Below are 13,315 nucleotides of genomic sequence, written 5' to 3'. Positions count from 1 at the left end.
TAGTTTACCTCTCAGATTTGTGGAGGAGGAAGAAATTTGTAACCAAAGAAGAATTAGAGATCATTATTGATCACAAAATAATTTTAATTATATTAACTTAAAAAGTTTTTGTACAAACAAAACTAATGCAGGCAAGATTAGAAAGGAAGCAATAAACTGGAAAAACATTTTTACATCCAAAGGATCTGATAAAGGCCTCATTTCTAAAATATAGAGAGAATTGACTCAAACTTATAATACTTCAAACCATTCTCCAATTGATAAATGGTCAAAGGATATGAACAATTTTCAGATGAAGAAATTGAAATTATTTGTAGTCACATGAAAAGGTGCTCCAAATCATTCTTTATCAGAGAAATGCAAATTAAGACAACTCTGAGATACCACTACATACCTGTCAGATTGGCTAAGATGACAGCAAAAGATAATGACCAATATTGGAGAGGATGTGAGAAAATTGGGACACTGATACACTGTTGGTGAACCCGTGAACAGATCCAGCCATTCTGGAGAGCAATTTGGAATTATGCTCAAAAAATGGTCAAACTGTGCATACCCTTTGATCCAGCAATGTTTCTACTGGGATTATATCCAAAAGAGATCTTAAAGGAAGGAAAGGGACCCACGTGTGCAAAAATATTTGTGGTAGGCCTCTTTATAGTGGCAAGAAACTAGAAACTGAGTAGATGCCCATCAGAGAATGACTGAATAAATTATGGCATATGATGTTATGGAATATTATTGTTCTGTAAGAAACGACCATATATACCTCAACAACGATACTATTTGAGGATGTATTCTGATGGAAGTGGATCTCTTCGATAAAGAGAGCTAATTCAGTTTCAATTGATCAAGGGTGGACAGAAGCAGCTATACCCAAAGAAAGAACACTGGGAAATGAATATAAACTGCTTGCATTTTTGTTTTTCTTCCTGGGTTATTTATACCTTCTGAACACAATTCTCCCTGTGCAACAAGAAAACTGTTTGGTTCTGCACACATATATTGTATCCAGGATATACTGTAACCTATTCAACATGTAAAGGATTGCTTGACATCTGGGGGAGGGGGTGGAGGGAGGGAGGGGAAAAATCGGGACAGAAGTGAATACAAGGGATAATGGTGTAAAAAATTACCCAGGCATGGGTTCTATCAATAAAAAGTTATTAAAAAAAAAAAAAGAAAAGAAAAGAAAAGAAAAAGAAACGACCAGCAGGATGATTTCAGAGAGGCTTAGAGAGACTTACGGTGAACTGATGCTAAGTGCAATGATCAAAACCAGGAGATTATTATACATAGCAACAACAAGACTATATGAGGATCAATTTTAATGAACATGGCTCTCTTCAACAATGAGATGATTCAAACCACTTCCACTTGTGCAGTGATGAAAAAAACCATCTAAATCCAGAGAGAGAACCATGGGAACAAAGTGTGGAATACAACATAGCATTCTCATTCTCTCTGTTGTTATTTGCTTGCATTTTTGTTTTCTTTCTTAGTTTTTCTTTTTCTTCCTTCTTGATCTGATTTTTCTTGGGTAGCAAGATAACTGCATAAATATGTATATATATTGGATTTAACATGTATTTTTAACATATTTAATAAGTATTGGACTACCTGCCAGCTAGGGGAGAGGGTAGGGGAAGGAGGGGAAAATTTGGAACATAAGTTTTGTAAGGGTTAATGTTGGAAAAATTATCCATCCAGGGGGCAGCTAGGTGGCACAGTAGATAGAGCACCAGTCCTGAAGTCAAGAGGACATGAGTTCAAATCTGGTCTCAGACACTTAATACTTCCCAGCTGTGTGACCCTGGGCAAGTCACTTAACATTCCCTCAGCAAAAAAAGAAAAAAAGAAAAGAAAAAAAGAAAAATCTAAAAAAAATTTTTTTTTAATTACCCATCCCTATGTTTTGTAATTTATTATGTAAATTGGGTAAATATGTAAAAATTAATTAAAAAATAAAATAGGCAGTATATTATCAGTTCAAATTATGAATTCAAATCCATCCTCAGATATTTATGAGCTGTGTGATCCTGAGCAAGTCACTTAATCTCTATTTGCCATAATCCACTGGAAAAAAGAAACTGCAATTTACTCCAGTATCTTTGCCAAGAAAACTTCATGGACAATATGGTCCATGGAGGGTCACAAAGAGTCAGACACAATTAAATATCTGAATAACAGCCTATTATCAGAAGTGGCTTTCAAGTTAATATATTGTTCTGATCCCCTTTAAAATAATTTCTTGACATGTTCATGAATCCATAATTCTTTGTACTACAAGTCTTGGGGGCCACTAAGTGGTGTCTGACATAATTTATTGTAACACTGAAGGTTGGTAATCAGTGGGTAGGTGAATAGAATGAATTGACATGTTCTTCATGGATTATATTAATAGTGGTTTCGTGTCTACTTGCATTATTTTTGTTCTTCACTTACAAAACAAAACAAATAATACCTTGCCCTTTTCATAGGGGATTGAAACTATCCATTAGTTAACATTGAGATATCTGTGATGGGAACACTCCTGAATTTTATAACTATCATTATTAAAGAAGAATAAGCACTCCTGAATTTTATAACAATCATTATTAAAGAAGAATAAACAATACAAAGTACTTCTAGTCTAATTGAAAAACTTTTTTTCCTCCCAAGGTGAGTGAAAGGACTAAAGCTGACCATGACTATCTGTGACTAACTGTATTCTATCATAGAAACTAAGGTTTGAATTTCTATACTTCTTTATCTTGGACAGTTGTATCTAATGAAGCAGGAGCTACAGCGTGTTCAGATGACTTCCTCCTGTGAGCGTGAGTCTAGAGAGAGATTTCTGAAAATCAGCAATGACCTGGAACTCCAAGAAGGAGAGGTCAGTCGGCTCAAGGAGGAAAATGAGAAGCTTAAGTCTCTGACCTTCAGCCTGGTGAGTAGAATGTAACAACCAGGGTTGGTTAAATATTGTCATGGGCAGCCTAGAGTATGAAACATGTTAGGGTATGAAACTCCTGGCATATGGGAACATTTTATATAGTGTCCCCATATGTCGAGTGATAGAGAAAGTTGTAGCTACTATTCTTTACTTGATAACATGAGAATGTTGAATTCAATACATTTCAACATTCTGTTCTTATTCTGTCTCCCTTGGACTATATAAAATTAAAGCCTAAAGTATTTGTTAGCTCTGTGTGTGTGTGTGTGTGTGTGTGTGTGTGTGTGTGTGTTTGTGTGTGTGTGTGTGTGTGTATAGAGCTTACATTTTACTGGTCTGGAAATTTGTTCTTCTGAGGAAATTGCAATTTATGTATAACTTTCACAAGATGAAACTCAAATACACTAGAAAGAGCTCTGGCTCTGAAGTCAGAAGAATTAGATTAAAATCTTGCCTCTTGCACTTACTATCTGTACAACCTTAGATAAATTCCTTAATAGTCCTGGGCCTCAGTTTCCTTGATTGTAAAATGTGATGGCTGGACTAGATAGTCTCTAAAGTCCCTTCCAGTTCTAGATCAATGAAATTTTCTGAAGTTGTTGTTCAGTTGTTTTCAGCCATATTCAACTTTTTGTGACCCCCTATTTGGGATTTTCTTAGGAAAGAATGGTTTGTCATTTCCTTCCTCAGCTCATTTTACAGAAAATTGAGGCTGACAGAGTTAAATGACTTGTCCAGAGTTATACATAATACCTGTCTAAGACTAGATTTGAATTCAGGTCTTCCTGACTCCAGTCCTCATGCTCTATCAATTGTAGCACCTACCTGCCTATTATACACATATTTAGAGCCAAATTTATAATCTTAGAGAGTCAATAAAGGCTCAGAAAGGTTAAGTGACCTTTACATGTCACATAGCTTTTAAATATTAGGGGTGAGATTTGAACTCAGGTCAAGTACAGCATTCTATTCACAATAGTAACTCTTCCCTCCTTTCACACACACACACACACACACACACACACACACACACACACACCCTTCATATACCTTTTTTCTTTTTAGCATAACATTTCTTTTTCTGTTCTGAATGAAAAAATGACATTCTTAGGACTTTGCTGTTGTAATATTCCCTGTTCCTAGAGAGGTAGGCTTTGGGCAAAGTTGGGTCACTAGGTTGAAGTACCCCAAACTAACCTCTCAATGTCCCAGGCAGAGAAGGACATCTTGGAACAGAATTTGGATGAAGCACTGGATAGTAAGCAGGAACTGGTGGATCGCATCCACTCCCTGAGGGAAAGAGCTGTCACTGCTGAGAAACAGCGTAAGCAGGTAACTGACATTCTGTCTATCTTCCACCATCTTTGTTCTCTCAGAAAACCTGTCCACGTTGGCAATTATGGAAGATGGACTTACTGGGAATCAAACTATTTGTATCTAGATAGAGATTTACTAAATTTTTGTGGGTTGAATTTGCTTAAACTAATTCAGTGACCTTAACAAGGAAGAGACCCTTCCTGAGAAGAAAGAAGCTGGGAAGTTTGTTGGGGAAAGGCAAGAAAAAGTTCTATATTTTGAGACATTAAATAAACATGATGAAAATATACAAAGAAATTAACCATCCAATGTAAATGTGTAAGCAAAGGAGAAGCCATTAGCAACTTTGGCATTTTAAAAATTGAATATTAATGCTGTATAAAATTTCACTATTACTTAACCTCTTCTGTCCCCAACCCAGACCCTCGATTGATGTCAATAACTTACTTGTTTTCTTACCCTGGTTCAGTACTTGGAAGAAAAAGAGCAAACCCTCTTTCAGTTCCAAAAAATTAAGGTGGACTTCGAAATCTACAAGGAGAAGATGAATGCCCTACAAAGCCAAGTGGTGGAGCTTCAGAAGGAGCGAGACCAGGTATCTCCTGGGAATGAAAGAAAATGCTTTTCTTGGAATTCATCAGTCTTATGCTCTACTGGTTTCATTTCTAGAACTTGGAGGGGGTTAGAAGAAAAATTACTTTTCTTCCTGGGGGACCTTGAGGTAGGGAGGCTACCTACTTTTGTTCTAAAACTTGGCTCCAGCTTGCTTCTGATTTGTAGAAACTGATCAAGTAAACCAGCCTCAAAGGAGGTATAGAACAGAGTTTCATTCAAGAAGAAACAGGATCTTTTTTGCTCTTTTCCCCACCATTATATCCTGATTTCTCTACCCTTTATATATATATATATATATATATATATTTTGTTGAGAATCTGTTCCATATTTTAAGTGATTTGGTTGAAACTGAAGTAAGTAGCATTGAGTTGTTTTATATTCCAATCTTAGAGTTAAAAGTACTTGAATCCCAAATGCAAATGATGATATAAATTAGTTAAATTAATTAAAAAGAAATCTGAATAGCTTGGCTTTTATGTCATTAATTTCTATGGAGCTGTTTCAAGCTTCAGCTGTCTTTTCTATGCCTGCCTCAGGGACAGAAGGTTACTACTTCTGGGTAGTTCATGATCTATTGGACTTCCACAGGCATACAGTGCAAGGGATCTGGCCCAGATGGACATTTCTCACAGCTTGACAGAAAAAGATTCCCTCCGAAGAAAAGTGTTTGAGCTAACAGATGAGGTCTGTGAACTTCGGAAACAACTTCAAAAGGTGCAGGCAGAACCAATGAGTGAGGTAAGAGAAGAGTTGACTGTGGTGAGAAATAGGAAGAAGGTTGGAATCCTAAGAGGAAGGAAAGTTACTCTGCTCATCATGAATTGGGAAAGCTGGAAATGAGGAAGAGCCAAATCTGAAGTTTGATATATGCGTCCAACAAGTAATTTTTCCAATCTGAACCACAGCTCCCCATTTTTACCATCAATAAACACCATGTGAATTATATGTAAATCACATACAGATGAATAATTTAGTCTGTGTCTGGGATAACATCTGTGACTAGATTATCACATGATATAAAAGAGTTAGATTAGAAAAAAGTGTAAGATTTTGATTCTTCCTCATTCCCTTCCAAAGGAATTAAAATCTAACAATCCAGTTACTTTTTGTTGTCTCTGGTCATCTCAGGGCCCCACTGATTGTGTCTAAGAAGGACTCTTTGGGTATAAGAAGAAACAACTAATATTTCCAGGAAGGTGGTGAGAGAATAGTTTGGGGTAGTTTGACTAGAATTACAAGAACATACAAGATAAACATCTTCTTGAAATCAATGAACTTGTCTAATCCATATTTTGGCAGATCAAAGAGAATGTTATGGAACCTTCAAGATTGGGAAAACAGAAGCTCATAAGGATGCATGCCATTAATCCTCAGGAAGACAATGACTTCAGCCTTCTAAGCTCCACAGAGGTACTAGGATCTTTCCTCATTTGCCTGCTTTCTCAGAAACTGAGTTTGCTTCTAATATGAAGGCATTAAAAGCCCATTCAGTCTTGACTTCATTAGTGAACAATGTAGGACAATTTTTACCTATTTAGGCAAGTACCTGGAATAATAGGCTTCTAGGAAGTTTATAGGACCTCAAGCCACTAACAATTTTCCCTCCTGTGTCACTGATAAATAATTGCTTTCTTTGATAATGCAGCTCTGTTAGGTTATAATGATATCCAGGAATTTTGAGAGATGGGAGTTAGGCAAAGCATTGCCATGAGGCCCTATCATACAGTGATGACTATTCAGAAAGGTTGAGTTGGGAGGCTCATGAAACTGCTACTAAAGTTATTATTCTTCCAAAGAATTGTCCTTTAGCCATTGTTTTACATCACTTTGGACTTGGGGGAGAGGAGGATGAAGGAAGGGCAGAGATTTATGTTACTCTCTATGGTCCTGCTTGAGAGACAAGGAAAAGATGTTTCTATATAAAAATGTACAGAACTCAGAGTACATGAGACATCCACAAATTCAAGGTTTGATTTCCAATACAGTTTTTACTTGAGCATGGATGAATACAAATGTGACCATCAATGTAATTTGAGATATGAATATAACCTGAGTATATATGCAATAGGAAGGTTAAGTATTCCTTGACATGTTCAGAAAATCCATTGATCTTTACCCTCTGCTTTACTCACCTGGTAGCATTGGCCAGATCTGAGTGCCATCTCAAACCAGGAGCAGATGGGCAGCTTCTGTTCTAGTAGCCCTGTGCCTCCTTGCAAACAATCACTCCAAAAGCGAATCACCGAAGACTTCCTGGAAGACCCCATTTCTGTAAGGTAGGAGGATAAAGAGAATCTCTGGATAGAAGAAAGAACTGGTGTTTCCAGGAAGATGGTGAGAAGAAAATAGTTATGTCTTCTTTAGATTGGTAATAGCAGGTGGTAGATATGATAGAACACAGGGAAATGTAGAGAGGGAGATTACCAACCTCATAGGCTTGTTGTATATAAAATACTTTATAAGTAAAATTGTAAAGGGCTGAAACTTTGAATTGGTGCACTTGAATCAGACAATCAAACACTTAAGGCTAATTACCTATTCAACAATGACCATTAGCATATGTTTGGAATTGCTCTCTTCACAGTTAATGCTGGCTCAATGTTTGGGGTTAAGAGAATTGTAGGTAAGGTTTAGAGGGTAGGATGAGAGAGGCTAGAGAACTTCATTTGGCCACAGGACTAGGAGCAGAAAATTGTGGAGATTCTGGACTCTAGAATCAAGGAAGGATCCTTGGCAAAACTCCTTGCAATTTTGTCCATCTCCTTCACTTCTCCCCCTATAGACCAAAGACTTTTGCTTATCCTGACTCTGGCTGATCCTGAGGCCTCCAGGGAGCTAGCTTGGACTTTACATAAAATATTATACAAATGTTAATAACATAAATCCATTTTCATCTTTTTTTTAATGAATTTCCATTAGAAATGGTCCTGGAATAAGTCACTGATATTATATTGTTCTTTTATATTTAATATTCTTTGGACTGTTATAAGATAGATAAAATATTGACTTTTTAAAAATAACTAAATCAAAGTATTGAGACATAAACTCATCTTCTGTAGACTCACTAAAAGTATCTTTGGGACAAAAAGAGTAGAAGACAATGACAGGGATGTTCGGTGAGCACATGATTTTGACTATTTCTATTAGATCTTTATATTTTAAAAACTTTTCATGCTGGATAGATGATAATAATAATGATGATAATGATGATAATAAATCTTTTTAGGTTGGGGAGAAAAATTTTGAGATTCCTCTTTCTTTTTCTCTGTAGAAACTCCCAGGGATTTGTTGATAAAAATTTTGGCATCTCTTCAGAAGAGAAAATAGATGACATAGAACTGGACTATGAGGTGGTAGATATGGGAGGTAGGTACAACCATTATTGAAAAACCAACCCCAGTTAATTGGGCAACTTCCCATGGTGTCAATTTTAGATTAAGAAAGTAATGAAAAAAGACTTTCAGGGACATGGTTCTTGTGGCTGCCCTCCCTACCTCTAACCTAGAAGAGTTTAAATTATATCATAGAAGTAAAGATTTCAACATAGGAGTGATTCAAGTTGTCCTCTCTTCTCTAGCTTCTTAAACTATGGTTTGGACCTGATATGAGGTCTTGTAACTGTATGTAGGGATTATGAAATTATGATTTTATTATCAGTGTACATCTATTTTATATACCTATAAACCTAGGGTCACAAAAGATTTCTCAAGTAAAAAGGGATTATGAGTGGAAAAGCTCTGCTCTAGTTCCATTAGATAAGGGAACTGAAGAGAGACTACGTGATTTGCACAAAGTTACACAGGTAGTGACTTTCTTTTTCTTTCTTTATTCTTCCTTCCTTCTTTCCTTTCCTTTTCTTCTTTCCTTCCTTCCTTCCTTTCTTCCTTCCTTCCTTCCTTCCTTCCTTCCTTCCTTCTTTGCTTCCTTCCTTCCTTCCTTCCTTCCTTTTTTTTTTTTTTTTTTTTTGGCTTCACTAGCAGGCTAAGAGATCTCTGTGTGTGTGTGTGTGTGTGTGTGTATCACAAATTCTATTTTCTCTGTCTTTCTGAAATAAATTGGATTCAGACAACTTTGATTTAAATCCTAGTTCTACAGATTACTAACCATATGACTTAAGCGAGTTACTTCCCATTTCCTTGTCTATAAAATGAAAGGTTTAGCTACATGATTTCTAAGATTCATATATATAATATTTATATATTCTAGCTCTAATAATCTGTGCCACTGATGTGGTTCTGGGAAAGCTTGAGGACTTAAGGCCTCAGAAAGACATAGGAAATTTAGGACTCAACTAAGACATAATAATAATTGTTTATATTTATATGATTGTTTTGCATATTATCATTAAGAGGATTGGAAACTTACCTTGAAAGGTAGAATTTAGCAGCAGCAGACATGAGTTCAAATCGCAACTTGGCCACTTATATTACCTTGAATAAGTCACAATCTCTGGATCTCAAGTTTCCTCATTTGCAAAAATAAGGGTTTTCCACCAGTCTTATGGCTTTTGTGGTCCTTTCTCAGTTCCTATGACTCCTACAACACCTCTGTAATTTAAAGGGTGATATGTAAGATAGCATGATGGTCTACTTTAATGATCCAAGAGCAATAGTGACCTGAAGTCCATCCCTACTAGAAATAGAAAACCAATTGTTAAATTTTCAGTGAGAACATTTACAACTTAGAAATCAGCAAATATTCCAGTTGTTTAATTGTATATACTCAAGAACTCAGTGCAGAAAATATTAATGATGCAGATCAAACATTAAAAGTGTCCCATACATACATGTTTTTTGACTGAATTAGGGTGAGGAGTTGTTAAACATTTCCAGAATACCACTGGTACTAACCATACCAAGGTATTTCTGCTGTGACTTAGTGAGGCGGTCTATCACTTTTCTTCCCCAGCATCTGCCTATCAGGGATTTATCCTCATGGCCACGAGGTGGTGCTAGTGCACCATCAAATTGGTGAACCCCATTGCCCAGAGAAACTGGCCTTTTAAGGACACTAGAAGCTTTGTAAGAAAACCATACATCACTAAACTTTAAAGCTAGAGGGTTCCTTAACCAACATCAAGCCCATTTTACAGAGGAGGAAATAAAGGTTTAAATAAGCTAAGTGATTTAATCCATGTAACAAAGCTAATGAATGCTATGCCTGGAATTAGAACTCATTTCTCTGGACTTCCTGACCACGTTGTCCAGTGGCTTAAGAAGGTGGGGGAAGGACCTGTGCCATTTGTATTTTTCCAGAGTGATATGGATTAACAATTATTCTAAGCCATCAGAAAATGATCCTAGTGGTTTGGCATCCTGGGATGGTAGGCAGGTTAGGTAAACATATAGAAGAGAGAAAAGAGGATTGTAATGGTAGAGTGTTTTGATTGGGTTCTGGTATTCCTTCCAGCTTTAGTTATATAATCCTATGAACTTTTTTCAGGCTTCATCTTGGCCTGGTCTAGTCTTTATTCATTTGTTTTATATTTTAGTAGGTTTCCCTGGAACAGAAAGTATTCAGAAGACCTTTTCCCCAAGTTCTTTCTCCCCAGAAAAGTGAGTATCAAGGACCCTTTTGTTGTCATGAAGTTGAGGAAACAGGATAAAGGGAAGAACTCCTGATTGTATTCTCCGTCTAGCAGGGCAAGAAAAATGATGCATTTTTCAAGATGGGGGCAGGGACATGACTGTACTTCAAGCTACCTATTGTTTTACTGGAGGAAGAAATTGCAGAATCCTAAAGCTAGGAGGGTTCTAAAGAGATCAATTTGATTTGCATCTAGGGAGGGATTGTACCAAAGAAGAAAAATACTTTTTTTTCATTCAGCAATGTTCTAGTGCGTCGGCGTCCTGCCCTAAGGATATTGAGTCAGGTAACAGCACTGACCTTCCAAGGGGACTCCTTCTTGGATCAAATCAGCATCATTGGTGGAAACCATACAGGCATCTTTATTCACCGTGTTACTCCAGGCTCTACAGCAGATGAGATGGCTTTGCGTTCTGGCACCCAGATCATGATGGTATGTATGTTTACATCTGGTCCCTGACTGTGTGAATAATTTGACTCTCTAATACAGGGCTTCTTAAATTTTTTTCCTCTTGTGATGTCTTTTCTCCCAAGAAAATTTTATGTGATCCAGCTATATAACTACATAAAATAAGTATACAAATCAAACATTTACTGCTAATAAATCTTGATTTCACGATCCCCACATTCAGTTACATGACCCCATATTTGGCCCAAAATATAATTTAAGAAGCTTTGCTCTAATGTATAGAGAAGAAATGGTACTATAGATAACCCAAAACATTAGATAATATCTGTCTATTTTATTTTGTCTATCTAGTTATCTAAATAAATAGGCATATGGACATATATAGATTTATGCAGAGAGTACACAAAGTGTATAACACTAAAATAAGGTCCTACTCTCTGGTATATGGATCAGATTTAATCTTGGGAGCCTCTTTTGAATAATAATCTCTATGGACCATTTCATCTTCACTTGTGTCTCTCCTGGGAACATAAGAATCTTTCTCTGAAAAAGTCCTCTCAAGTCTTCAAGAATTGAGTAAATTAGGAACTTAAACATATAATATGTTTACATAAGAGACAATAAGGAACAGAAACCCTTAACAAAGCAATTAGAAGGGCTCTTTCCCCTGCTTCATGAGCTGTCTTCCTGAGTCCCAAGATCAGTTTAATGTCTCCTCTGATATTCATGCTCTTCTTCCTCTGTGATGTTTCTGTATGGATCGGGTTCTTATTGAAAACTCCATAGGGCATCCCTCATTGTAGTAACACAATAGAAAATCTGTGTTATCTATTCACATTGTTCTGTGCTCAGCCTCACTCCTATCCCTCTTGACATGGCTCCTCTTCTCTGCCATTGTACATGCTTATTTTATATATGAAGCCCCAAGATGTTCCCCAAGTGGTTGCTGATTTAGAAGTTGGGGATATTGTCTAAACTTTAGGCTCTTCTTTTTTCTGTGTGTGTGCGCGTGCGCATGCATGCACATGCCTATTTGTCTTTTTTTACTGTACACAGACTTAGAGAAGTGACTTCCCACTGAAGGAAAAGTTGTAATTGAATTATAAAATTTGTGTTTAAAGAAATCTGTATATAGATTATTTTTGTTGTTTAACTTTTAGCTTTGTCTGGCTCTTCTTGACCCTATTGGGGTCAAAGACACTAGAGCAGTTTTGCCATTTCCTTTGCTCACTTTGATAGATAAGGAAATTAAAACAGAGTTAAGTGACTTGCCCAGAGGCACACAGACAATAACTGTCTGAAACTAGATTTGAACTCAGTCCTCCTCATTCCATGTTTAATGTTCCATCCATTGAGCTTCCTTGCTGCCTGCATAGATTATTACTTAATTCCATTTTTGCTTCTTCTTCTGCTTGGGCCCTTTAAGTCTGAGAGATTTTTAAATTGAGTAAGACTAGGATGGGAGATAGCTGTGAGGCAAGCTATAGCAAGAGATACATTTTCTTGGCAACTGAAGGTGAAAAATTTAGATTCTGTTCCCTACAGAAAAATAGCTGGTTTTGTGCTGAAACAGTTAAGCAGAAAGTTATCCCTTGTCTTATTTTAAGATTAAAATGATGCATTGGACTAGATTATGAGAGCAAAGATTTTTCTTTTTTTTTCTTTTTTTAATAACTTTTTATTGACAGAACCCATGCCAGGGTAATTTTTTACAGCATTATCCCTTGCATTCACTTCTGTTCCGATTTTTCCCCTCCCTCCCTCCATCCCCTCCCCCAGATGGCAAGCAGTCCTTTACATGTTGAATAGATTGCAGTATATCCTAGATATAATATATGTGTGCAGAACTGAACAGTTTTCTTGTTGCACAGGGAGAATTGGATTCAGAAGGTGTAATGACCGCGTATTTAAAGTCAGCCGGAGTCAGGAATTCAGGTTAAGGGGAAAATCTTCAATATTTATTGAAGCGAAGAGGTGAATAAAGATTGCTATAGCAAATATAGGCAAGAAAGATTGCGATAGCAAATATAGGCAGTTGCGACAGGAAGCCAGCTAAGAGAGAGCGACGCGAGCCGAGGCAACCATGGAGGCAACTGTGTCGGCAACTATGGCAATGGCCGTCCCAAAAGTCTCTCCTCCCCTTCCTATTCCACTCCCCTGCCTCCACCCACCAAAATCGTCATTTCCTATACAACACATCAGGACTTGCACAAAGAGTGGGTGGGGGCCATTCTTTCTCCAAGCTTATCTATTAATAGAGTATGGTCCAATTACTATTTAGCCTCATGTGCTTGGGACCTCAGTGCATCAACTCAAGCCTCAGCCCATTACATCTCCCGCTTTCTTTTGTTTTAGAACACAGGTGATCATGCCATCCCTGACTCTTCAGGGAGGTCAGAGCCCCCAAGGGGAGGTGATCACACCCTCCCTGATTTCTCAGGAAAGGAGGTGA

General features: G+C 37.1%; 1 protein-coding gene across 1 annotated transcript in view; it reads left to right on the top strand.

Annotated features, from left to right (window-relative positions):
* The window catches only part of CARD14 (caspase recruitment domain family member 14), a 60,153-nt gene that overhangs the window by 21,943 nt on the left and 24,895 nt on the right, over positions 1 to 13,315 (top strand). Inside the window, exons 4-12 of the mRNA XM_051996650.1 lie at positions 2,762 to 2,929; positions 4,148 to 4,267; positions 4,722 to 4,847; positions 5,457 to 5,624; positions 6,177 to 6,278; positions 7,008 to 7,139; positions 8,084 to 8,234; positions 10,360 to 10,423; positions 10,695 to 10,887. Of these exons, the coding sequence (XP_051852610.1) occupies positions 2,762 to 2,929; positions 4,148 to 4,267; positions 4,722 to 4,847; positions 5,457 to 5,624; positions 6,177 to 6,278; positions 7,008 to 7,139; positions 8,084 to 8,234; positions 10,360 to 10,423; positions 10,695 to 10,887 (1,224 nt within the window). The remainder of the gene's footprint in view (positions 1 to 2,761; positions 2,930 to 4,147; positions 4,268 to 4,721; positions 4,848 to 5,456; positions 5,625 to 6,176; positions 6,279 to 7,007; positions 7,140 to 8,083; positions 8,235 to 10,359; positions 10,424 to 10,694; positions 10,888 to 13,315) is intronic.

The sequence above is a fragment of the Antechinus flavipes genome, chromosome 4 (assembly GCF_016432865.1).
Source record: "Antechinus flavipes isolate AdamAnt ecotype Samford, QLD, Australia chromosome 4, AdamAnt_v2, whole genome shotgun sequence".
Taxonomy (NCBI): domain Eukaryota; kingdom Metazoa; phylum Chordata; class Mammalia; order Dasyuromorphia; family Dasyuridae; genus Antechinus; species Antechinus flavipes.
The sequence above is the reverse complement of the archived record's forward strand: the minus strand, read 5'-3'. Positions and strand labels throughout refer to the sequence as shown.